Genomic DNA, 23642 nt, shown 5'->3' with positions numbered 1-23642 from the left:
CACAACAGATACTCTTTTATTGTCTGTTCAAATGTTTGTTGCTAACAATTCAATAATTACAAAGATTCCAACTGGTGATTTTTTTTTTTTAAGAGGAAAAAAAAAGCAGTAGTGTTTCAAAGAGAGAAAAAAAAGTCCCGTCTTCGGAGAGCTGAACAGAAGTCCGGGAAGAATAAAAGGAACGAGAACGATCACTGACACAAAATCAAAAGATGATGTTCCTTGGACTAAAACATGTGCAAGTTTAATACAGTGTTTCTGGAACCCCCTCCCGCCCTCTCACCGATAGCCTGCAGGTTTAAAATCACTTCGGGAATTGATCTGAATGAGGTACTATAAAACAAAAAATGGCACTGAAGGCACACTAAAGTGATTAAACTGGATATGCCACACATGCCTGTACTGTATCTCATACTTCTGTACAATGAAACATCCCACACTGGAGGAAAAAAAAAACAGATTCAGACACCCCCCAGTGGCGGTACAGCGCTATGACACCACCGCTAATGCTTCCCACTCTCATGATTGAACGATTTAAAATACAAGGGCCAGGGGGGGGTTCTCTCTATAGTGAGCAGGTCTTCACACACATACCTATTTATTTAAACATAGCACACGAAAGCAGCAGCAGCTTGTGAAGGACTGTTAGTAATAATCCTATGAGTAATGTGGTCCTTTTCGCTATGTTCAGATTCCCACCACTTAAAACCGCGTATCGAGAAATTAAAGTCTCATGATTCTGTTTCCATTTCTTCTTCTATTTCTGGTTGCTATGGGCGCCAACTATATACGTTTTTCTGGCAAAAAGATCCAAGTTAAAAACAACGCATGTTACAAAGGCTGGCAGGAGATGTAAATGCTGTAAAATATGCCCACTAATTTAGCTTTACACTAAAACCCCTGCAGTCAGTTGAATTGAATGGCAGCTCGTCTCCTGGGAAGGTACAGCTCAATAGGTTTACAACGCCAGTACAGAAGGGGCTGGGAAGTGTGTGTGTGTGTGTGTGTGGGGGGGGTCTTGAAAGAAGTCTGCCATTCCTTTCACCGTTCCGTTTAGTGTCCCGCCAAGTTCGAGCTCAACATGTCCGTGTAAAATACTATACGCTTTAAAAACAACAGTTATATTTCCCTCTCGTCTTTGTTTTCTTTTTAAAACAAACGTTTATACCTATGATTAGGACAGTTCATCATTAATGCTTTTTCTGTGTCCCCCCCCCCCATCAGTAATCTCTGTTTTTAATTCAGCCCCATCTCACCTATATGTATTGATCATTTCAACTAAGTAATAATAACCTTAACTCATAGGAAACATTTATGGCCTGAAATGAAGAAAAACAAAAACAAATCTATACTGGCTGATTTTTTTTGTTGTTCTTTTTTTCATTTAGCGTTAGCTTCAAATAACCATGTGCCCCTCACTTTTTTGTTTTTTTGGAGGGTCTATGCTCGTCACACGCAGAAAAGGCTTCAGCGGTGGTATTTTGTCCACAAAGTCTGTTCTTGGCACTTTGCAGCGATACACAAGTTCTATGTCGAATGTAGGTGTTGAGTGATTAAGCTCGCATTATGTGTGTGTGTGTGTGTGTGTGTGTAAGGTGTGTGTGTGGGTGGGTGGGGTCCTCAGCCGTCCAGGGTGTGCTCCAGGCCGTCCAGTGTTTGCTGGCTGCGGTGGGGGGAGTTGGGGCTGGGGGGGCTGCTGGGGTCGGAGCTGTTGGAGAAGGTGGAGTGCTTGGTGGAGTCGGAGTCCGGCTGAGGGAATACAGAGAGTGTTTTTATATATCAAAGCTGTATTAAAGTTCAGTTGCTAATTGTTTTGCTGGATGGTTCATATATATATATATATATATCATAAAAATATGAATCTCAGTTTTTAATCATGAAACCACACATGTCCTTTTGCTCATCGGTGTCGAGAGATGTATCCATTTCTATCAAACATTTTAGGCAATATTTCTGTCTATTTAGGGGACGTTTTGGATAAAGAGCACCCCTGAGGTAAAAGTTCCATTTAGCCTCTAACAATAAACACATTTGAATTATTAATGTTTGATTTGGCAATGTAAGATAACTTATCATACCCAGAAAGCGAGTTGAATTAAATTGGTGGAGGGGGGGTGGGGGGGGCAGAAATGGAGTAAAGTGATTGAATGTGTGTGTACAATCAGTAAGGCTGGGACGATACCACTGTCATGATACTTGTTTGTAGTGTGGCAAGAACACAAAGCGGATTTAACTTCTTTAGGAAAACAGCCCTAATGTTGGAAACAAACATCTTCATGTTGTCATCCAGTCACATTTATTTATTTTCCAAGCTATATCGCACAATATTTTACATACAGCAGGATTTTAAAGGCCCAAAGAGTTCTGTCTGCTTCGTGTTCTCATTTTTATGAGGAAAAATGCTTTAGGTTTACCAGAGTTACTCCTATAATATCTAACATAATGCGTATCTTTCAAAAAAAAAGTATCAGATATAAAATATACAAATTAGCCTCCTTCTGTATGGGTATAGCAGGCGATGTAGTCTGCCTTAACAGAAAATGACTCAAGTAAGTTACCCAGTAAAATACAAAAAAAAGTCTAAAAGTATTTGGTTTTAAATATACTTAAGTATCAAAAGTAAATGGAATTGGAAAAAATACACTTAAGTATCAAAAGTATTCATCATTTCAAATTCCTCATATTATGCAAACCAGATGACACAATTGTGTTTTTTTTTAATTTACGGATAGCCAGAGGCACACTCCAACACTTAGAAATTCATTTACAAACGAAGCATTTGTGTTTAGTGAGTCCTCCAGTTTAGAGGCAGTAGATGACCAGGGATGTTCTCTTGATAAGTGCGTGAATGACAATTTTTCTGTCAAAAGTACTTTTGGGTGTCAGGGAAAATGTATGGAGTAAAAAAACAACATTATTTTCTTTAGGAATGTAGTGAAGTAAAAGTTTTCAAAACTATAAACAGTAAAGTACAGCTACCCCAAAAAACAACTTAAGTAAAAAAATACTTTAAAGTACTTTAAACAACTGCCATTTTGAGAATTTGATTCTCCCTGACTGTTTAGTTTTTATTTTGGTGACTGTTAGTTCTTAAAGATGATCTTATTTTAAACTACATAGATCCATGATCTTTTCTACATATTTTATATCTAGTTTTAGTCATTCAAGTTTACACAGAAAACGTTTTACCGTTCAGATGAATTTTTGTAAAAAAAGTGGAAGATATAGGGGAAACACCGGGACATTTCTCAAATATCCGATAAATGTCAAATGTTCCTGGTCACGTTGCTAACGGAAACCCTGGTGTGTGCGCTGTGTTGGGGGTCTTTACCTCTCTATCGTAGTCCCCGTCTGGGTCGGAGATGTTCCGAGACGATCCTGCTCCACCAAAGTCTGCACCTCCTTCAACACACAGACAGACACACAGACAGAGACACAGACAGAGACACAGACAGAGACACAGACAGAGACACAGACAGAGACACAGACAGAGACACAGACAGAGACACACAGACAGAGACACACAGACAGAGACACAGACAGACACACAGACAGACACACAGACAGAGACAGACACACAGACAGACACACAGACAGACAGACAGACAGACACAGACACACACAGAGACAGAGACACACAGAGACAGAGACACACAGAGACAGAGACACACAGAGACAGAGACACACAGAGACAGAGACACACAGAGACAGAGACACACAGACAGACAGACAGACAGACACACAGACAGACAGACACACAGACAGACAGACACACAGACAGACAGACACACAGACAGACAGACACACAGACAGACACACAGACACACACACAGACACACACACAGACACACACACAGACACACACACAGACACACACACAGACACACACACAGACACACACACAGACACACACACAGACACACAGAGACACAGACACACACAGAGACACACAAAGAGCCACAGACACACAAAGAGCCACAGACACACAAAGAGCCACAGACACACAAAGAGCCACAGACACACAAAGAGCCACAGACACAGAGACACACACAGAGACACACACAGAGACACACACAGAGACACACACAGAGACACACACAGAGACACACACAGAGCATTAGTATCAATGACAAAGAGAGATGACAAAGAGAGAGAATGGATTTACTAAAGTGTGTTTGTTGAAATGTGTGCAGTGTGTGTTGTAACCAGTGTTCACATGCAGAAGGTGTGTGCTCGGGGTCCTCTCACCAGAGGCCGTGCGGGTGATGTGGCTCATGCTCCTCTGTTGCCGGGAGATACTGGAGAGTGGGCGGGGCTTGTCCTTGGCCGGGTCATCCTGAGAAGAATGCATCACACTCTGTACCCCCACGCAGTCGCCAAGACACACACACATACACACATATGTGACTATATGGGTGGAACAGGTTTGTGTTCATTAGGACACACAACGGAAAACATTTGTAAAATTTTTGCAATGAAAATGAGCGTTTCTTATTGGACAAGTCCCAGTTTGGACATCGCCATTTCATTGAGTTTAATTTCATTGGTTGCCTAATGAACACAACCCCAGGTACATGATTGGACACGATCAAGACATTTAGATGGATGCTTATGCACACACATGAAACCAACAGCCTTGTACACGCTCATACGCACAGTAATAAACTCCACAGCAAATCACTCGTTTGACTGAATCAAGTCACACTCACGGCGGTATGTTTTTGCAAAATTCAATGGGAGAAAATAGTCATTGAGACTAAATCTCTTACATGACTTTTGGTGGCCGTCTGCTAATAGAACAAACCTTCTAGGGAGCTTTTCCAATTTGCTGTGCCACATTTTTAAATAGCTCTCTCTCTCTCCATTGAAACCTATGGGAAGCTTATCAAGCGTGTTGCCCTGTTTTAACATGACAAATAAGCAGAGATCACACAAAGCATAACCACACTGCAAGCAGGTACAGAAAAACACACTCACTATGACGTCAGCCGAAATAAAACCACCCCAGCTTCCCGAAAAAACTCACTGCACTCGAGAAAATTGAAAAAGGAACCGTGAGGAAGTATGGGAAGGAGAGAAAAGTGGGGGGGGGGAAGAGGCTGGAAATATGACTGATCCCAAGTCGACCCAAGCACCTGCTCCCTATTCATTGGTGGAGATGGAAGAGTAACGGTTACATACAGACACCTCCAGTATTATTGGCACCCTTGATAAATATGAGCAAAAAATACTATAACATTTATAAAAATACTGAGCTATATTGTATGCAAATCCTTGGGGCGGGGGGGGTTGTTTTATACAATTGCTTAAAGTTTTAACAAGTAATTATTTTCTCCAGAAGAATAGCACTGTTTCTAATTCTTTTTGCACCTTCTCCTTGCTAGGATAATGGCACCTAGCCTTTGTCATGAGTGTTTTATGAGATTAGAGAACACATCGGGAGGGATCTTAGACCATTCCTCTGTCCAGATAATTGGTTTCCGTTGGTCTGATCTGACTGCCCTCTTCAATTCAAACCAACGGTTTTGGGGTTCAGCTCCAGAAAACTGACATGGTCATTGCAACATTGGTATTTTGTGGTCAATTAACCATTTAAGTGTCTTTGTGGAAGATCTACAGTTCATTGACTTTTCCCACATTTTGTTACGTTACAGTCGTACTCGAATGGATTTGTTTTTTCCCCCTCATCAATTGACACACAATAACCCATAAAGACAAAACAAAAACTAATTTTTTTGATTTCTTTGCCAATTTATATATTGTTTAAACCTGAAAATATCGCATTTACATAAGGCTTCAGACCCTTTACTCAGTACTTTGTTGAAGCACCTTTGCCAGCGATTACAGCCTTGAGTCATCTTGGGTATGATGCTACAAGCTTGGCACACCTGTATTTGGGAAGTTTCTCCCATTCTTCTCTGCAGATCCTCTCAAGCTCTGTCAGGTTGGATGGGGAGTGTCGCTGCACAGCTATTTTCAGGTCTCTCCAGAGATGTTTGATTGGGTTCAAGTCCAGGCTCTGGCTGGGCCACTGAAGGACATTCAGAGACTTGTCCCGAAGTCACTCCAGTGTTGTCTTGGTGAACCTTCGCCCCAGTCTGAGATCCTGAGCTCCCTGGAGCAGGTTTACATCAAGGATCTGTCCTTTGCTCCGTTCATCTTTGCCTCGATCCTGACTATTCTCCCAGTCCCTGCTGCTGAAAAACATTCCCACAGCATGATGCTTCCTCCACCATGCTTCACCTTAGGGATGGTGCCAGGTTTCCTCCAGATGTGACGCTTAGCATTCAGGCCAATCTTGGTTCATCAGACCAGAGAATCCTGTTTCTCATGGTCTGAAAGTCATTAGTGGGCTGTCATGTGCCTTTTACTGAGGAGTGGCTTCCATCTGGCCACTCTACCTTAAAGGCCTGATTGGTGGAGTGCTGTGAATAGACATCTCAAGGATGATCAATGAAAACAGGATGCAACTGAGCTCAATTTCGAGTCCCATAGCAAAGGGTCTGAATACATGAAAATAATGTATGTACAGTAGTAGTACCCCAGACCCCCAGGCTTGGATTTAACATCCAGTACCCCAGACCCCCAGGCTTGGATTTAACATCCAGTACCCCAGCCCTCCAGGCTCAGATTTAACAACCAGTACCCCAGCCCTCCAGGCTTGGATTTAACATCCAGTACCCCAGCCCTCCAGGCTTGGATTTAACATCCAGTACCCCAGACCCCCAGGCTTGGATTTAACATCCAGTACCCCAGACCCCCAGGCTTGGATTTAACATCCAGTACCCCAGCCCTCCAGGCTTGGATTTAACATCCAGTACCCCAGCCCTCCAGGCTTGGATTTAACATCCAGTACCCCAGCCCTCCAGGCTTGGATTTAACATCCAGTACCCCAGGAATAGAAGCTAGATCACTAGGAGACAAGGGCTACTGCGGGTGTCGATTTGGGATTGTGCAAAAGAGGTGGTGGTGGTGTCAAAAGGAGGAGAGTGGGGGAAGGAGGGGGAGAGGGAGGAGGGGAAGCATCAGGTCAGGCCTACCCTTCCTAGGGAGGAGGTGGAGGGAGAGGAGGAGGAAGAGGATGAGAGCTGGGGCATGCTGCAGTGCTGCAGCGAAGAGGTGGAAGAGGAGGTGGCGGAGGAAGAGGCGGGCTCTTTCTGCAGGTACAGGCCGGCCGACACGAGGCTCATGTGATAGACGTGCTCAAAGTTGCTCGGTGGGGAGATCAGGGCATGGTGGCGGGAGGATGAGGGGGAGGGGGTGGTGGCGGCGCTCTCGCTCTGCTGCCGGGCGGGGGAGGGAGGGAGGCAGGGAGGGGGGGGGGTGAGAGAAGGAAAGAGAGAGCGGAAACAAAGGACACGAACAAGACACAGATGAAAAAAAAGAGGGAGGGGAGGAGAAAGTGAAAGAGGGCGTGAGGGAGGAACTACAGGGTCATTCTCAGAAAAGAGTAGAAGAGGGGCAGAGGTGGTAAATAGGTAGAGAAAGGTGACATCTAGAAGGTAGGATAGCAGTGCTATTCTGTGGAGTTAGGATGGTAGGGTAGCAGTGCTATTCTGTGGAGTGAGGATGGTAGGGTAGCAGTGCTATTCTGTGGAGTTAGGATGGTAGGGTGGCAGTGCTATTCTGTGGAGTTAGGATGGTAGGGTGGCAGTGCTATTCTGTGGAGTTAGGATGGCAGTGCTATTCTGTGGAGTTAGGATGGTAGGGTGGCAGTGCTATTCTGTGGAGTTAGGATGGTAGGGTGGCAGTGCTATTCTGTGGAGTTAGGATGGTAGGGTGGCAGTGCTATTCTGTGGAGTTAGGATGGTAGGGTGGCAGTGCTATTCTGTGGAGTTAGGATGGTAGGGTAGCAGTGCTATTCTGTGGAGTTAGGATGGTAGGGTAGCAGTGCTATTCTGTGGAGTTAGGATGGTAGGGTAGCAGTGCTATTCTGTGGAGTTAGGATGGTAGGGTAGCAGTGCTATTCTGTGGAGTTAGGATGGTAGGGTAGCAGTGCTATTCTGTGGAGTTAGGATGGTAGGGTGGCAGTGCTATTCTGTGGAGTTAGGATGGTAGGGTGGCAGTGCTATTCTGTGGAGTTAGGATGGTAGGGTGGCAGTGCTATTCTGTGGAGTTAGGATGGTAGGGTGGCAGTGCTATTCTGTGGAGTTAGGATGGTAGGGTAGCAGTGCTATTCTGTGGAGTTAGGATGGTAGGGTAGCAGTGCTATTCTGTGGAGTTAGGATGGTAGGGTAGCAGTGCTATTCTGTGGAGTTAGGATGGTAGGGTAGCAGTGCTATTCTAATGCAAGGAGACACCATTTTGGCTCCAGCGGGTGTCTTGCGATCGTTAAAAAAACAGCTGTTATGACTCCTGCTTTGTTAAGTTTTAAGGGGCGGCCATTTTATCACCCGCAATTTCAGGAAGGTTAACACAGGGTGGACATTTTGATTCCTGCGATATCAGTTAGGTTATTTGCAGTAGCTGTCCTGGGTACAGCAAATGTCAGTTAACTTGCAAAAGACAGCCACTTTGGCTGCTCCAATATCAGTCAGGTTATCATGGGGTTGGGAACCCATTTTGCTTCCTGCAATGTCAGTTGGGTTATGACAGAGATGGAAAGAGGTCCTATCTTTGTATCTGTGCCATTATGGTGTCTGTGACAGCATGGGCAGCGCCATTAAGGCTATCTCCATTTTAAAGTACATTTTCTTCTCCTTTTGATGTTTGAAAATGTGCCTCAATGACAATGTCCATGCTAAAACGGGTTATATCCAAGTTGAGTCCTTTAACTATCTCCTATGGGTTATGAATATAGTATGAGGCAGCCATTTTGGCACCAGCTGTGCTTACCAGAGGCAAATCCATGAGGACCTGCATGCCGTCGCCGGGGCCCATGTGTGCCACGTGGTTAAAGTTGATTGGGTTGGAGATCAACTTGGACCTCAGCTCAGGGTCCCTCAGCATCTCTCTGTCAACACAACACACATGGTTACAATGGTCAGTGTGTATTACTGTGAAGAGTTACATTCGAGTCATTTTTGCAACATCTTATTCAGAGCAACTTTGGGTTAAGTGCCTTGCTCAAGGGCACATTGGCAGATTCTTCACCTAGTCGGCCCGGGGATTCGAACCATCCGACCTTTCGGTTACTGGCCCAACCACTAGGCTACCTGCCGCCTGAAGTTGTACTGGGTGAGTGTACTACAATGGTAGTAAACAGACTAACTTCTGATTTAAGTCAGACGCCAGGGGGGCACCACTCTGATGGAGTGGTGCCCCCCTGGCGACAGGTGTTCAGGCCTCGACTGAGACTCCCTTATCTAAACCCCCATATTCTGTCTCCCCTCGCTACATTACTGCCGTACAGTCCAAAAGTCAAGAAAAGTATGAAAGGGGATTGTGTGGGGGGGAGGTTACCTCCTCTGCTGCAGTCTCTCCTCTTCCGGGACCTTGAAGAGGAACTTCCTCTTGCTGCGCGTTCTCACCATCAGCTTCTTACTGTTGTCAGATGTCTCAGGGATGGCCAGGTCACCTTCTGCAGGACGGACAGAGAGAGAGAAATTTGAGATATAGGTAAGTGTATTGGGGTAATATATATTTTAGAGAGTATATAGAGATACACACTACCGTTCCAAAGACTGGGGTCACTTAGAAATGTCCTTGATTCCCATGAAAACATACATGAAATAAATTGCAAAAATGAATAGGAAATATAGTCAAGACATTGACGAGGTTATAAATAATGATTTGTAATTGAAATAATAATTTTGTCATTCAAACTTTGCTTTTGTCAAAAAAAATCCTCCATTTGCAGCAATTACAGCCCTGTAGACCTTTGGGATTCTAGTTGTCAATTTGTTGAGGTAATCTGAAGAGATTTCACCCCATGCTTCCTGAAGCTCCTCCCACAAATTGGATTGGCTTGATGGGCACTTCTTACGTACCATACGGTCAAGCTGCTCCCACAGCAGCTCAATAGGGTTGAGATCTGGTGACTGAGCTGGTTAGTCCACTATAGACAGAATACCAGCTGACTGCTTTTTCCCTAAATAGTTCTTGCATAGTTTGGAGCTGTGCTTTGGGTCATTGTCCTATTGTAGGAGGAAGTTGGCTCCGATTAGACGCCGTCCACAGGGTATGGCATTACAAAATGGAGTGATAGCCTTCCTTCAAGAGCCCTTTAACCCTGTACAAATCTCCCACTTTACCATCACCAAGGCACCCACAGACCAACACATTGCCTCCACCATGCATGACAGATGGCGTCAAGCACTCCTCCAACATCTTTTCTGCGTCTCACAAATGTTATTTTTTGTGATGTGAACACCTCAAACTTAGATTAATCTGTCCATAACACTTTTCTCCAATCTTCCTCTGTCTAGTGTCTGTGTTATTTTGCCCATCTTCACCTCTTCTTTTTGTTGGCCAAAACTCTGCCTAGAAGGCCAGTATCCCGGAGTAGTCTCTTCACTGTTGACGTTGAGACTGGTGTTTTGCGGGTACTATTTAATGAAGCTGCCAGATGAGGACTTGTGAGGTGTCTGTCTAGTTTGAGAAACTCTGTAATGTACTTGTCCTCTTGCTCAGTTGTGCACCGGGGCCTCCCACTCTCTCTATTCTGTTTAGAGCCAGTTTGCACTGTTCTGTGAAGGGAGTAGTACAGAGCGTTGTACGAGATCTTCAGTTTCTTGGCAATTTCTCACATGGAATAGCTTTCATTTCTCAGAACAAGAATAGACTGATGTGTTTCAGAAGAAAGTTATTTGTTTCTGGCCATTTTGAGCCTGTAATCAAACCCACAAATGCTGATGCTCCAGATACTCAACTAGTCTAAAGAAGGCCAGTTTTATTGCTTCTTTAATCAGAACAACAGTTTTCAGCTCTGCTAACATAAATGAAAAAGGGTTTTCTAATGATCAATTAGCCTTTTAAAATTATAAACTTGGATTAGCTAACACAATGTGCCATTGGAACACAGGAGTGATGGTTGCTGATAATGGGCCTCTGTATGCCTATGTAGATATTCCATAAAACAATCTGTTTCCAGCTACAATAGTCATTTACAACATTAACAATGTCTACACTGTATTTCTGATCAATTTGATGATATTTTAACAAACAAAAAATGTGCTTTTCTTTCAAAAACAAGGACATATCTAAGTGACCCCAAACTTTTGAACGGTAGTGTATGTGGTGAGTATATTGTGGTATAGATGAGTGTATAGTGGTATATGTAGTCAGTATATTGTGGTATAGGTGAGTGTATAGTGGTATATGTAGTCAGTATATTGTGGTATAGATGAGTGTATTGGGGTATACGTAGTCAGTATATTGTGGTATAGATGAGTGTATTGGGGTATACGTAGTCAGTATATTGTGGTATAGGTGAGTGTATAGTGGTACATGTAGTCAGTATATTGTGGTATAGGTTAGTGTATAGTGGTACATGTAGTCAGTATATTGTGGTATAGGTTAGTGTATAGTGGTATATGTAGTCAGTATATTGAGGTATAGGTGAGTGTATTGGGGTATATATATGTAGTCAGTATATTGTGATATAGGTGAGTGTATTGGGGTATATATATGTGGTGAGTGTATTGTTGTATAGGTGAGTGTATTGGGGTATATGTAGTCAGTATGGTGTGATATAGGTGAGTGTATTGGGGTATATATAGGCAGTATATTGAGGTATAGGTGAGTGTATTGGGGTATATGTAGGCAGTATATTGAGGTATAGGTGAGTGTATTGGGGTATATGTAGGCAGTATATTGAGGTATAGGTGAGTGTATTGGGGTATATGTAGGCAGTATATTGAGGTATAGGTGAGTGTATTGGGGTATATATATGTAGTCAGTATATTGAGGTATAGGTGAGTGTATTGGGGTATATATATGTAGTCAGTATATTGAGGTATAGGTGAGTGTATTGGGGTATATGTAGTCGGTATAGGTGAGTGTATTGGGGTATATATATGTAGTCAGTATATTGAGGTATAGGTGAGTGTATTGGGGTATAGATGAGTGTATTGGGGTATATATATGTAGTCAGTATATTGTGGTATAGGTTAGTGTATTGTGGTATATGTAGTCAGTATATTGAGGTATAGGTGAGTGTATTGGGGTATATATATGTAGACAGTATATTGAGGTATAGGTGAGTGTATTGGGGTATATGTAGTCGGTATATTGAGGTATAGGTGAGTGTATTGGGGTATATATATGTAGTCAGTATATTGAGGTATAGGTGAGTGTATTGGGGTATATATATGTAGTCAGTATATTGTGGTATAGGTGAGTGTATTGGGGTATATATATGTAGTCAGTATATTGTGGTATAGGTGAGTGTATAGTGGTACATGTAGTCAGTATATTGTGGTATAGGTTAGTGTATAGTGGTATATGTAGTCAGTATATTGAGGTATAGGTGAGTGTATTGGGGTATATGTAGTCAGTATATTGAGGTATAGGTGAGTGTATTGGGGTATATATATGTAGTCAGTATATTGAGGTATAGGTGAGTGTATTGGGGTATAGATGAGTGTATTGGGGTATATATATGTAGTCAGTATATTGTGGTATAGGTGAGTGTATTGGGGTATATATATGTAGTCAGTATATTGTGGTATAGGTGAGTGTATTGGGGTATATGTAGGCAGTATATTGAGGTATAGGTGAGTGTATTGGGGTATATGTAGGCAGTATATTGAGGTATAGGTGAGTGTATTGGGGTATATGTAGGCAGTATATTGAGGTATAGGTGAGTGTATTGGGGTAAATATATGTAGTATATTGAGGTATAGGTGAGTGTATTGGGGTATATGTAGTCAGTATATTGAGGTATAGGTTAGTGTATAGTGGTATATGTAGTCAGTATATTTACATTTAAGTCATTTTAAGTCATTTATTGAGGTATAGGTGAGTGTATTGGGGTATATATATGTAGTCAGTATATTGAGGTATAGGTGAGTGTATTGGGGTATATGTAGGCAGTATATTGAGGTATAGGTGAGTGTATTGGGGTATATGTAGGCAGTATATTGAGGTATAGGTGAGTGTATTGGGGTATATGTAGGCAGTATATTGAGGTATAGGTGAGTGTATTGGGGTATATGTAGTCAGTATATTGAGGTATAGGTGAGTGTATTGGGGTATATATATGTAGTCAGTATATTGAGGTATAGGTGAGTGTATTGGGGTATATTTAGTCAGTATATTGAGGTATAGGTGAGTGTATTGGGGTATATGTAGGCAGTATATTGAGGTATAGGTGAGTGTATTGGGGTATATATATGTAGTCAGTATATTGAGGTATAGGTGAGTGTATTGGGGTATAGATGAGTGTATTGGGGTATATGTAGGCAGTATATTGAGGTATAGGTGAGTGTATTGGGGTATATGTAGTCAGTATATTGAGGTATAGGTGAGTGTATTGGGGTATATGTAGTCAGTATTTTGAGGTATAGGTGAGTGTATTGGGGTATATGTAGTCAGTATATTGAGGTATAGGTGAGTGTATTGGGGTATATATATGTAGTCAGTATATTGAGGTATAGGTGAGTGTATTGGGGTATAGATGAGTGTATTGGGGTATATATATATGTAGTCAGTATATTGTGGTATAGGTGAGTGTATTGGGGTATATATATGTAGTCAGTATATTGTGGTATAGGTGAGTGTATTGGGGTATATGTAGGCAGTATATTGAGGTATATGTGAGTGTATTGGGGTATATGTAGGCAGTATATTGAGGTATAGGTGAGTGTATTGGGGTATATATATGTAGTCAGTATATTGAGGTATAGGTTAGTGTATAGTGGTATATGTAGTCAGTATATTTACATTTAAGTCATTTTAAGTCATTTAATGAGGTATAGGTGAGTGTATTGGGGTATATATATGTAGTCAGTATATTGAGGTATAGGTGAGTGTATTGGGGTATATATATGTAGACAGTATATTGAGGTATAGGTGAGTGTATTGGGGTATATGTAGGCAGTATATTGAGGTATAGGTGAGTGTATTGGGGTATATGTAGTCAGTATATTGAGGTATAGGTGAGTGTATTGGGGTATATATATGTAGTCAGTATATTGAGGTAAAGGTGAGTGTATTGGGGTATATATATGTAGTCAGTATATTGTGATATAGGTGAGTGTATTGGGGTATATGTAGTCAGTATATTGAGGTATAGGTGAGTGTATTGGGGTATATGTAGGCAGTATATTGAGGTGTATTTGCACCTGTAGAGTTGTTGCTGAAGTAGATGAGTAGCGCGGTTGTTCAGAGCCCAGAGTTGTTGCAGGTTCAAACTGCCCTCCACATTCAGAGGCCTTAACTGAGGGGCAGAGACATGGGTTACACCAATCCACTCTACAGACCACGGGCATATACACACACAGACACTCCTTTCATTCACTCCCCCCCACAGACACAGACACAACAAGATTAACAACATGCATCCTCAAATTCACCAAGACACCCCATTATGGTTGTTAGACTGAACCCAGACTGTTGTCCCAAGACACCCCATTATGGTTGTTAGACTGAACCCAGACTGTTGTCTCAAGACACCCCATTATGGTCGTCAGACTGAACCCACACTGTTGTCCCAAGACACCCCATTATGGTTGTTAGACTGAACCCAGACTATTATATGGGCGGGACAGCCCTGCTTTTACCTTCCTCAGTGAAATGGTCTGGACCCACTCAGTGGTGTGTATGTCAAACACATCCACCCCATACTCGCTGTACACCGTAAGGTAGGAGGAGTTGGAGCCTGACGGACACACAGGAAAGACACGCTGAGCAATCACAGAGGCCTCCGCAGCTTGATACATTTGTAGGATACAATATATATATTTGTAGGATACAATATACTAGATACAGTTTATGTTAGCATCTTTTAAAAAGTTAACAATATTGAATTTGTCTTTCAGTGTCCCTTCTAAAAAAATATTGTGCATGCAGCACTTACCAGAAGGCCTTCATAGTTGGATAGCTAACAGTTTCTGGGTGTAAAGTAGCCTAGTGGGGCGGCAGGTAGCCTAGGGGTTAGAGAGTTGGGCCAGGAACCGAAAGGTTGCTGGATCGAATTACCGAGCTGACAAGGTAAAAAACTGTCGTTTTGCCCCTGAACAAGGCAGTTAACCCACTGTTCCCCGGTAGGCCATCATTGTAAATAAGAATGTGTTCTTAACTGACTTGCCTAGTTAAATAAAGGTAAAAAAAAAAATATATATATATATATATGTTTTTTAAATGTATTGTGACTGTATTCACTTCCAATGGACTGTTCGGGTTGGGCAGTATGCAGATTTTAATACCGTCATACCGTTTCAGTGCCATACCGGTGTATACAGTATTACTTGAAGTGCACACAAGGGGCGCTATTTAAACAACAAAAACCCACACAGACCATGCAAGTCGGGGGTGCCAACCTATGAAAGACAGGGAGACGTTGTGTCCAAGGACAGTTGGCTGGATTCCAACCTATTCAGACATGCCGGAGACTTCGGCACTACCGCCAGATCAGGCGCATTTCTCCTCCAAAACGTGCCTAACAACTCAACCACTCAAAAACAAAACGTGACGTACTGCAGGCGAGCGGCGTGGCGGGCCACATCAGCTCCTGGGCCCTGCTCCTCTTCCCAGTGGGGTCCACATAGATACCCAGCTGGCTGAAGCAGAGTAACAGCTCGGTCGTGCCCACCTCCAGGGCGTGCAGAGCATCCAGGGGCTGCTGGGCCAGGAAGGCTAGCGACGGGTCCCCGGGGCTCACCAGGCTGACGGGCGACGACTCGCCCTGGAGGGCCAACAGGGCAAAACCAGAGGGGTATCCCACGCACAGGCGCTCGCGCACCATGCCCAGCCACTGGGCCACACCCGGGGCCTGCACCTCCCACAGCTTGCGGTGGTGTGGCTTGGCCCGGGTGATCTCATAACACAGGACCTGGTGAAGGGGGAGAGAGGAGATGTTACTACTGACATTCTGGCAAAGCAGCAAACAGAAAGGACTTAAAAAAAAAAAAATCAGCCTTGATATAGTTAGCAGAAGTTTGCTTGGGTTCCTGAGTGGCACAGCGGTCTAAGTCACTGCATCTCAGTACTAGAGGTGTCACTACAGATACCCTGGTTCGAATCCAGGCTGTATCACAAACATGATTGGGAGTCCCATAGGGTGGCACACAATTGGCCCAGCGTCGTCTGGGTTGTAAATAAGATTTCTTAACTGACTTGTCTAGTTAATTAAAAGTTACAGTGCTTATGAAGACTATATGAATGCTCCCTTTATAAGTTGTTTGTTTTGAAATGGGGTCGATATGAGATTTATTCAGATTTAAGTCACATATCTTCAACTACACATTTGCCATGTATTGTACTGGAACTCTTATGTGTTTTTGGCATCGTTTTCACTGCACGTGTAAATAGGTAAATCAATAAATGAATAGTGACCTGGCGCTTGACGGCGGCCAGCAGGCAGGCGGGTCCCCCAGGGCGTAGCACGCCCGTGGTCAGTGCCTGGCAACCCTTGGTCTCTGTCAGCTTGATGTCGAAGGCCGCTTCGGCCCCCTCCAGCACCCCCAGGGGTGCAGGTGCACGTGTCGGTTGCGTCCACACAGCAGGGCCATCATCTTCTCTTTGGGGATCAGCTCCATCTGGTGCACCTTCTTGCAGTCGGCCGCCCGCACGATCACTGACGGGGGGAAGAGAAGAAGGAGTCAACAGGGGCAAACGACACAGAGAATCGTAGTGTTTTGAAAGAAATCACAAATTATGATTTGTGAGTCAATAGGTAAGATAGTTGCTTTCCGAATTGTCGAATACACTTTCTCTCCTCGATTTCAACCCCCCCCCCCCTTTTTGAAAAACCAAATGGAGGAGAAAGTATAATGAAAGGGACCTTGGATTCTCCTCCAGTGCATTTTTAGAAGGAACCGAAAAGAGAGAGGAAGCGAGGAAAGACCATGGAGAAATAGTCTTAGGATGAAGAAAGAAATCGATATACCACAAAAGAAAACATGACACTTTGACATCACGTGATCACACATAAGAAACATGTTGGAAATGACAGAAATCTAAAAACTTGACCTTTGTTCTGCATGGAGGAGTCATATGAGGCTCTATGGGGGCTGGCACATATCCCTGTATGATCCAGATCCTAGAGCATTTGGTGCCCTGATGATCTGCACTATAGAGCACTTGTGAAACAGAAACCGACCCTGGCTGAAACAAATCTTGGACCCTGGTCAGGTGGTGGGTCTAAGATCCAGGACCAGAGTACCATGTATTGTGACAATTCAGAGTCGCATGGAACTTTCTCGCCCACGTCATTTGGAAAGTGAATATTTGAAAAAAAATGTTCAAGGCAAAATATATTTGTTTGAATTTTGAGAACCATACCAGGGTACCGAATGTCATATGTGAAAACGCCCTATGAGTGTATATGACTAGCTGTGGGATAGGTGTGTTCTTACCATCTCTGGTGACCTCCACTACAAACAGACCTTCCTCTGTTCCCAGGGCGATACGCTCTCGATCTGCAGGGAGACAAAGGAGCAGTCAACACAGTCTTCTCTCGCTCACTGCCATCCTCCACACACACGCACAACAACAACACCTCTCGCAGACACACACACACACTGAGTAAACGCAACATAACTTTTTAAATAATTGGAGATCTCAAACGGTAATTTGCAATTGCATTCTGTGTTTCGCGTGTATCCACTACAAAAACAACAAAACTTCCTCCTCACGGAAATTGTCACAGAAAAGTTACAACATTACTTACACCGCAGAGTACGGATGATAATTTCCCTCATCCAGTACCGATGATAATTTCCCTCATCCAGTACCGATGATAATTTCCCTCATCCAGTACCGATGCTAATTTCCCTCATCCCGTACGGATGCTAATTTCCCTCATCCCGTACGGGATGCTAATTTCCCTCATCCCGTACGGATGCTAATTTCCCTCATGCCGTACGGATGCTAATTTCCCTCATCCCGTACGGATGCTAATTTCCCTCATCCCGTACGGATGCTAATTTCCCTCATCCCGTACGGATGCTAATTTCCCTCATCCAGTACGGATGCTAATTTCCCTCATCCAGTACGGATGCTAATTTCCCTCATCCAGTACAGATGCTAATTTCCCTCATCCAGTACAGATGCTAATTTCCCTCATCCAGTACAGATGCTAATTTCCCTCATCCAGTACAGATGCTAATTTCCCTCATCCAGTACAGATGCTAATTTCCCTCATCCAGTAAAGATGATAATCTCCCTCATCCAGTACAGATGATAATCTCCCTCATCCAGTACAGATGATAATCTCCCTCATCCAGTACAGATGATAATCTCCCTCATCCCGTACAGATGATAATTCCACTCATTCGGTCTATCTGAAATGTTACGGTGCGTTTGCTGACAGCACAGGTGTGTTTTTACTACAGTCTCTTCAGTAGTTCCCCAACTCACCGACGATGGCGGCGCAGAGCGTGGTCTTGATGGCGGGCAGCGAGGAGTCGTAGGCCTCGTGCAGGACGTGCACTACGCGGTTCCTCAAGCGGTTCTTGGCCAGGATGCTCTGCAGGCTCTCCAGGATGCCCATCCACTTCTTCTTCTCTGCCTCGCTCTCAGCCAGCACCAGCAGGGAGACGGCACCCGCCGGCGAGCTCAGCAGGGACGACGTCACCTGACGAGGTTTATAATGCGTTATGATATACGTGTCTGTGTCGTTACTCCCGAATAAATGAGGGAGGGTTTGGGTTAATAATAATAATATCAACTTTATTAAGTCTCTTTGGGTCTTTGAAAAGTGCTATATAAAACCCATGTATAGTTATTATTTCACGTTTCTCACATAGGAAACATAATCCCATAGTAACAATAGACTATAATAAAAAAAGACAGTAATCGATACGTTTTTCACATAAAGGGTTATAATACCTTATGATACACCATAACTTTCCGTAGTAACTCACACACATGTTTTTACATCCATGTGACGACCCTCCCACTCTGTCTGCCGTATTCTCTCTTTGTTGTTTCCTTATTAGGATGCCGGTGGGCGGAGTTGGGAGGGTCGTCAGCTACATGGGAAACACCTGGGCCCGGTGTCTCCCAGCATAAATACACCACTTCCCCATTCATGGAGGAGACTCTCTCCATGCAGACAACTTTATGGATTTTGTTGTGTTTCTTGGTGGTGTTTGAGTTGTTTGCGTTAGCATCTTTTCAACACCCTGCATTATCACCTTCATGCAAAACACTCACTTACACTACTGATTACACACACCATTGTATATTTTCCTTAGTTGCTTTAGTTAATAAATATATATTTTGTTACACCTTATCTCCACGTTGTCTCCCTTTGTTACGGGCTTTGAGCCGGTTCGTGACAATCCATTAGATGTAACTTTATTTCAAGGTCATTTATTGGGTTCTCTCACACAAGAAACATCATATTAGTAACAGATGACAATTAATAAATAATACACGAGTCAAAATAATAACTTTAGTCACGTGGTATTAGTCACACAGCAGTTGAAAGCTCACCCTGAATATGCAGGGGACGTCTTTGCGGGTGGCGTGGATGACGTCTGAGGCCAGGACAGAGCTGACGGAAAACTCCTCATCTCTGTGGACATACACAGAGCACAGTGTTACACACACACACACCCCAAACACACCCCCAACACACACACCCACCCACCTCCAACACACACACCCACCCACCCCCCAACACACACCCACCCACCCCCCAACACACACACCACCCACCCCCAACACCCACCCACCCACACACACACACACACCAAACACACACACACACACAAAATCCATCTCTCTCCCACTGTCGACCACTGGGCTTCCTCTCATCACCATATTTGGTATTGAGTGGAAACACCAATCGGATGCTTCACATTTATAAATCCGGTGAAATATCTAGCTCATTGTTCTCTCGCTCTCTGACTTAGGTGTTCCGTTGCCTAGCAACCCGCAGTAAACAACCACCAGGCAGTGGCCAAGCAGCGGCAGCAACCAATCAGGGTATATATCATCACTGTCTCGGATTCATTCACTTTAGAGGTCTACGCTCACCAAGAATGACGGCTTTTAACAATTCTAACATCTTTGTAAACCGGATCAAACGTATCGCCAGAGCACTCTGTATAGTATGATACAGATAGAGATCATGCTAACGCCACAGCATCAAAGGGAGTGTATATTTAAAGGAGAGCACACGCGTTGAAGGAGGCAGGAGATGGGAGTCATGGATTTTAACAATTGTTTATAATAATCATGCACCCTCCACACACCCCCCCACCTACCCCGCACCCTCCACACACCCTCCCACCTACCCCGCACACCATACACCCTCCCACACACACCACACACCCTCCCACACACACACACACCACACCCTCCCACACACACACACACCACACCCTCCCACACACACACACACCACACCCTCCCACACACACACACACACACCACACCCTCCCACACACACACACACCACACCCTCCCACACACACCCTCCCACACACACACCACACACCCTCCCACACACACACACCACACACCCTCCCACACACACACACACCACACACACACCAAACACACACACACACACAAAATCCATCTCTCTCCCACTGTCGACCACTGGGCTTCCTCTCATCACCATATTTGGTATTGAGTGGAAACACCAATCGGATGCTTCACATTTATAAATCCGGTGAAATATCTAGCTCATTGTTCTCTCGCTCTCTGACTTAGGTGTTCCGTTGCCTAGCAACCCGCAGTAAACAACCACCAGGCAGTGGCCAAGCAGCGGCAGCAACCAATCAGGGTATATATCATCACTGTCTCGGATTCATTCACTTTAGAGGTCTACGCTCACCAAGAATGACGGCTTTTAACAATTCTAACATCTTTGTAAACCGGATCAAACGTATCGCCAGAGCACTCTGTATAGTAGGATACAGATAGAGATCATGCTAACGCCACAGCATCAAAGGGAGTGTATATTTAAAGGAGAGCACACGCGTTGGAGGCAGGAGATGGGAGTCATGGATTTTAACAATTGTTTATAATAATCATGCACCCTCCACACACCCTCCCACCTACCCCGCACCCTCCACACACCCTCCCACCTACCCCGCACACCATACCCCCTTCCACACACACCACACACCCTCCCACACACACACACCACACCCTCCCACACACACACACACACCACACCCTCCCACACACACCCTCCCACACACACCCTCCCACACACACCACACACCCTCCCACACACACACACACACACACCCTCCCACACACACACACACACACCCTCCCACATACACACACACCACACACCCTCCCACACACACACACCACACACCCTCCCACACACACACACCACACACCCTCCCACACACACACCGTCCCACACACCCTCCCACACACACACCACACACACCCTCCCACACACCCTCCCACCTACCCCACACCACCCACCCACACACCCTCCACCTACCACACACCCTCCACACACCCTCCACCTACCACACACCCTCCACCTACCACACACCCTCCACCTACCACACACCCTCCCACTCCCCCCACCCTCCCCCTTCACGCCCCCCTCCCACCCTTCACCCCCCACAAACCCTTTACCCCCCACCTACCACTCCCACTCCCACACACCCTTCACCCCCCACCTACCAATCCCTAACACCCTTCACCCCAACAGAGGTCTTACCTCAGGTCCAGGACCTGACTTGTCACCACGCCTGGCTGGGTGGACTTGCCCTCAGGCACCTCGTACAGGAAGAGTTTACAATCACACACCACGGCGTACGCCCGCTGCCAGCCCTTCTTTACCCCCGTGGGCTTGGGGATCTGACGGAGAGGGCAGAGCAGCAAAATTTTCAATTGAGAGGTCTGTTCTTGTTATTAATTTCCAATAAACTGGACATCACACACTCCTATCTTGCTAAGCTGAACAGAATTGCAACGTCTTGATTACATCAAAGCAACAACATTCAAGGAAGATATTAGCGTATCACCATGAAAAGACCATGATGTAATCATAGAACTATAATGACTAGAAGTGTTGGGAAATTTAAAAACCTGGCTGCACACTTAAGGGTACACTCAATATGGCCGCAGGAACGCAAACTGTAGTCATTCTATTTCCACGGTGATAACCGGTTACTATGTACGCGGCGCTCACCCTGACGAAGCCCTTGTAGGCGGTGCCGATGCCCCTCTGTACGTCGATGCCCAGAGGCCTCTTGGCCTGCTCAGGGGGAATGGGGCACACCTGGGGGCATTGTCCTTACAGGATACATGGCAGATGAAGGAGCACACTGGAGAGAAAGAGGGAGAGAGAGAGTATTCGTATACACAAGGAAACATGCAGTCCAATCACAAGGTTCAGTTTCAGATCTCCCGTTCAGTTAAAACATTACAGTCCATTTATAGCGAGTGGTGTGTCGGCGGGAGGAAAATGCTGCACCCAATCTCCCCAGTCCCCCCAAACTAAACGACACAATCTCCCCAGTCCCCCAAACTAACCGGCACAATCTCCCCAGTCCCCCCAACTAACCGGCACAATCTCCCCAGTCCCCCCAACTAACCGGCACAATCTCCCCAGTCCCCCCAAACTAAACGACACAATCTCCCCAGTCCCCCCAATCCCCCCAAACTAGCCGGCACAATCTCCCCAGTCCCCCCAAACTAAACGACACAATCTCCCCAGTCCCCCCAAACTAACCGGCACAATCTCCCCAGTCCCCCCAAACTAACCGGCACAATCTCCCCAGTCCCCCCCAACTAACCGGCACAATCTCCCCAGTCCCCCCAAACTAAACGACACAATCTCCCCAGTCCCCCCAATCCCCCCAAACTAGCCGGCACAATCTCCCCAGTCCCCCAAACTAAACGACACAATCTCCCCAGTCCCCCCAACTAACCGGCACAATCTCCCCAGTCCCCCAACCTAAACGACACAATCTCCCCAGTCCCCCCAATCCCCCCAAACTAGCCGGCACAATCTCCCCAGCCCCCCCAACTAACCGACACAATCTCCCCAGTCCCCCCAACTAACCGGCACAATCTCCCCAGTCCCCCCAACTAAACGACACAATCTCCCCAGTCCCCCCAACTAAACGACACAATCTCCCCAGTCCCCCCCAACTAAACGACACAATCTCCCCAGTCCCCCCAACTAAACGACACAATCTCCCCAGTCCCCCCAACTAAACGACACAATCTCCCCAGTCCCCCCAACTAACCAGCACAATCTCCCCCAGTCCCCCCAACTAAACGACACAATCTCCCCAGTCCCCCCAACTAACCGGCACAATCTCCCCAGTCCCCCCAACTAAACGACACAATCTCCCAGTCCCCCCCAACTAAACGGCACAATCTCCCCAGTCCCCCCAACTAAACGGCACAATCTCCCCAGTCCCCCCAACTAAACGGCACAATCTCCCCAGTCCCCCCAACTAACCGGCACAATCTCCCAGTCCCCCCAACTAAACGACACAATCTCCCCAGTCCCCCCAACTAAACGACACAATCTCCCCAGTCCCCCCAACTAAACGACACAATCTCCCCAGTCCCCCCAACTAAACGACACAATCTCCCCA

The 23642-nt window shown here is 45.2% G+C and overlaps 1 protein-coding gene across 1 annotated transcript in view; it reads right to left on the bottom strand.

Moving 5' to 3' along the window:
- Positions 1–23642, bottom strand: part of LOC135506216 (serine/threonine-protein kinase MRCK beta-like) — a 137807-nt gene continuing 114165 nt past the window's right edge. Inside the window, 18 exon segments of the mRNA XM_064925732.1 lie at positions 1–1749; positions 3332–3402; positions 4249–4336; positions 7041–7283; positions 8836–8953; positions 9403–9520; positions 14226–14274; positions 14276–14320; positions 14664–14761; positions 15580–15934; positions 16438–16574; positions 16577–16678; positions 17460–17522; positions 18463–18679; positions 19543–19624; positions 21749–21888; positions 22223–22314; positions 22317–22358. Coding sequence (XP_064781804.1) covers positions 1621–1749; positions 3332–3402; positions 4249–4336; positions 7041–7283; positions 8836–8953; positions 9403–9520; positions 14226–14274; positions 14276–14320; positions 14664–14761; positions 15580–15934; positions 16438–16574; positions 16577–16678; positions 17460–17522; positions 18463–18679; positions 19543–19624; positions 21749–21888; positions 22223–22314; positions 22317–22358 — 2189 coding nt within the window. The 3' untranslated portion in view covers positions 1–1620.

The sequence above is a fragment of the Oncorhynchus masou genome, chromosome 19 (genome assembly GCF_036934945.1).
Source record: "Oncorhynchus masou masou isolate Uvic2021 chromosome 19, UVic_Omas_1.1, whole genome shotgun sequence".
In the NCBI taxonomy this organism is placed as follows: Eukaryota; Metazoa; Chordata; class Actinopteri; order Salmoniformes; family Salmonidae; genus Oncorhynchus; species Oncorhynchus masou.
Note: the sequence above shows the minus strand (reverse complement) of the source record. Positions and strands in the feature narration are given on the sequence as shown.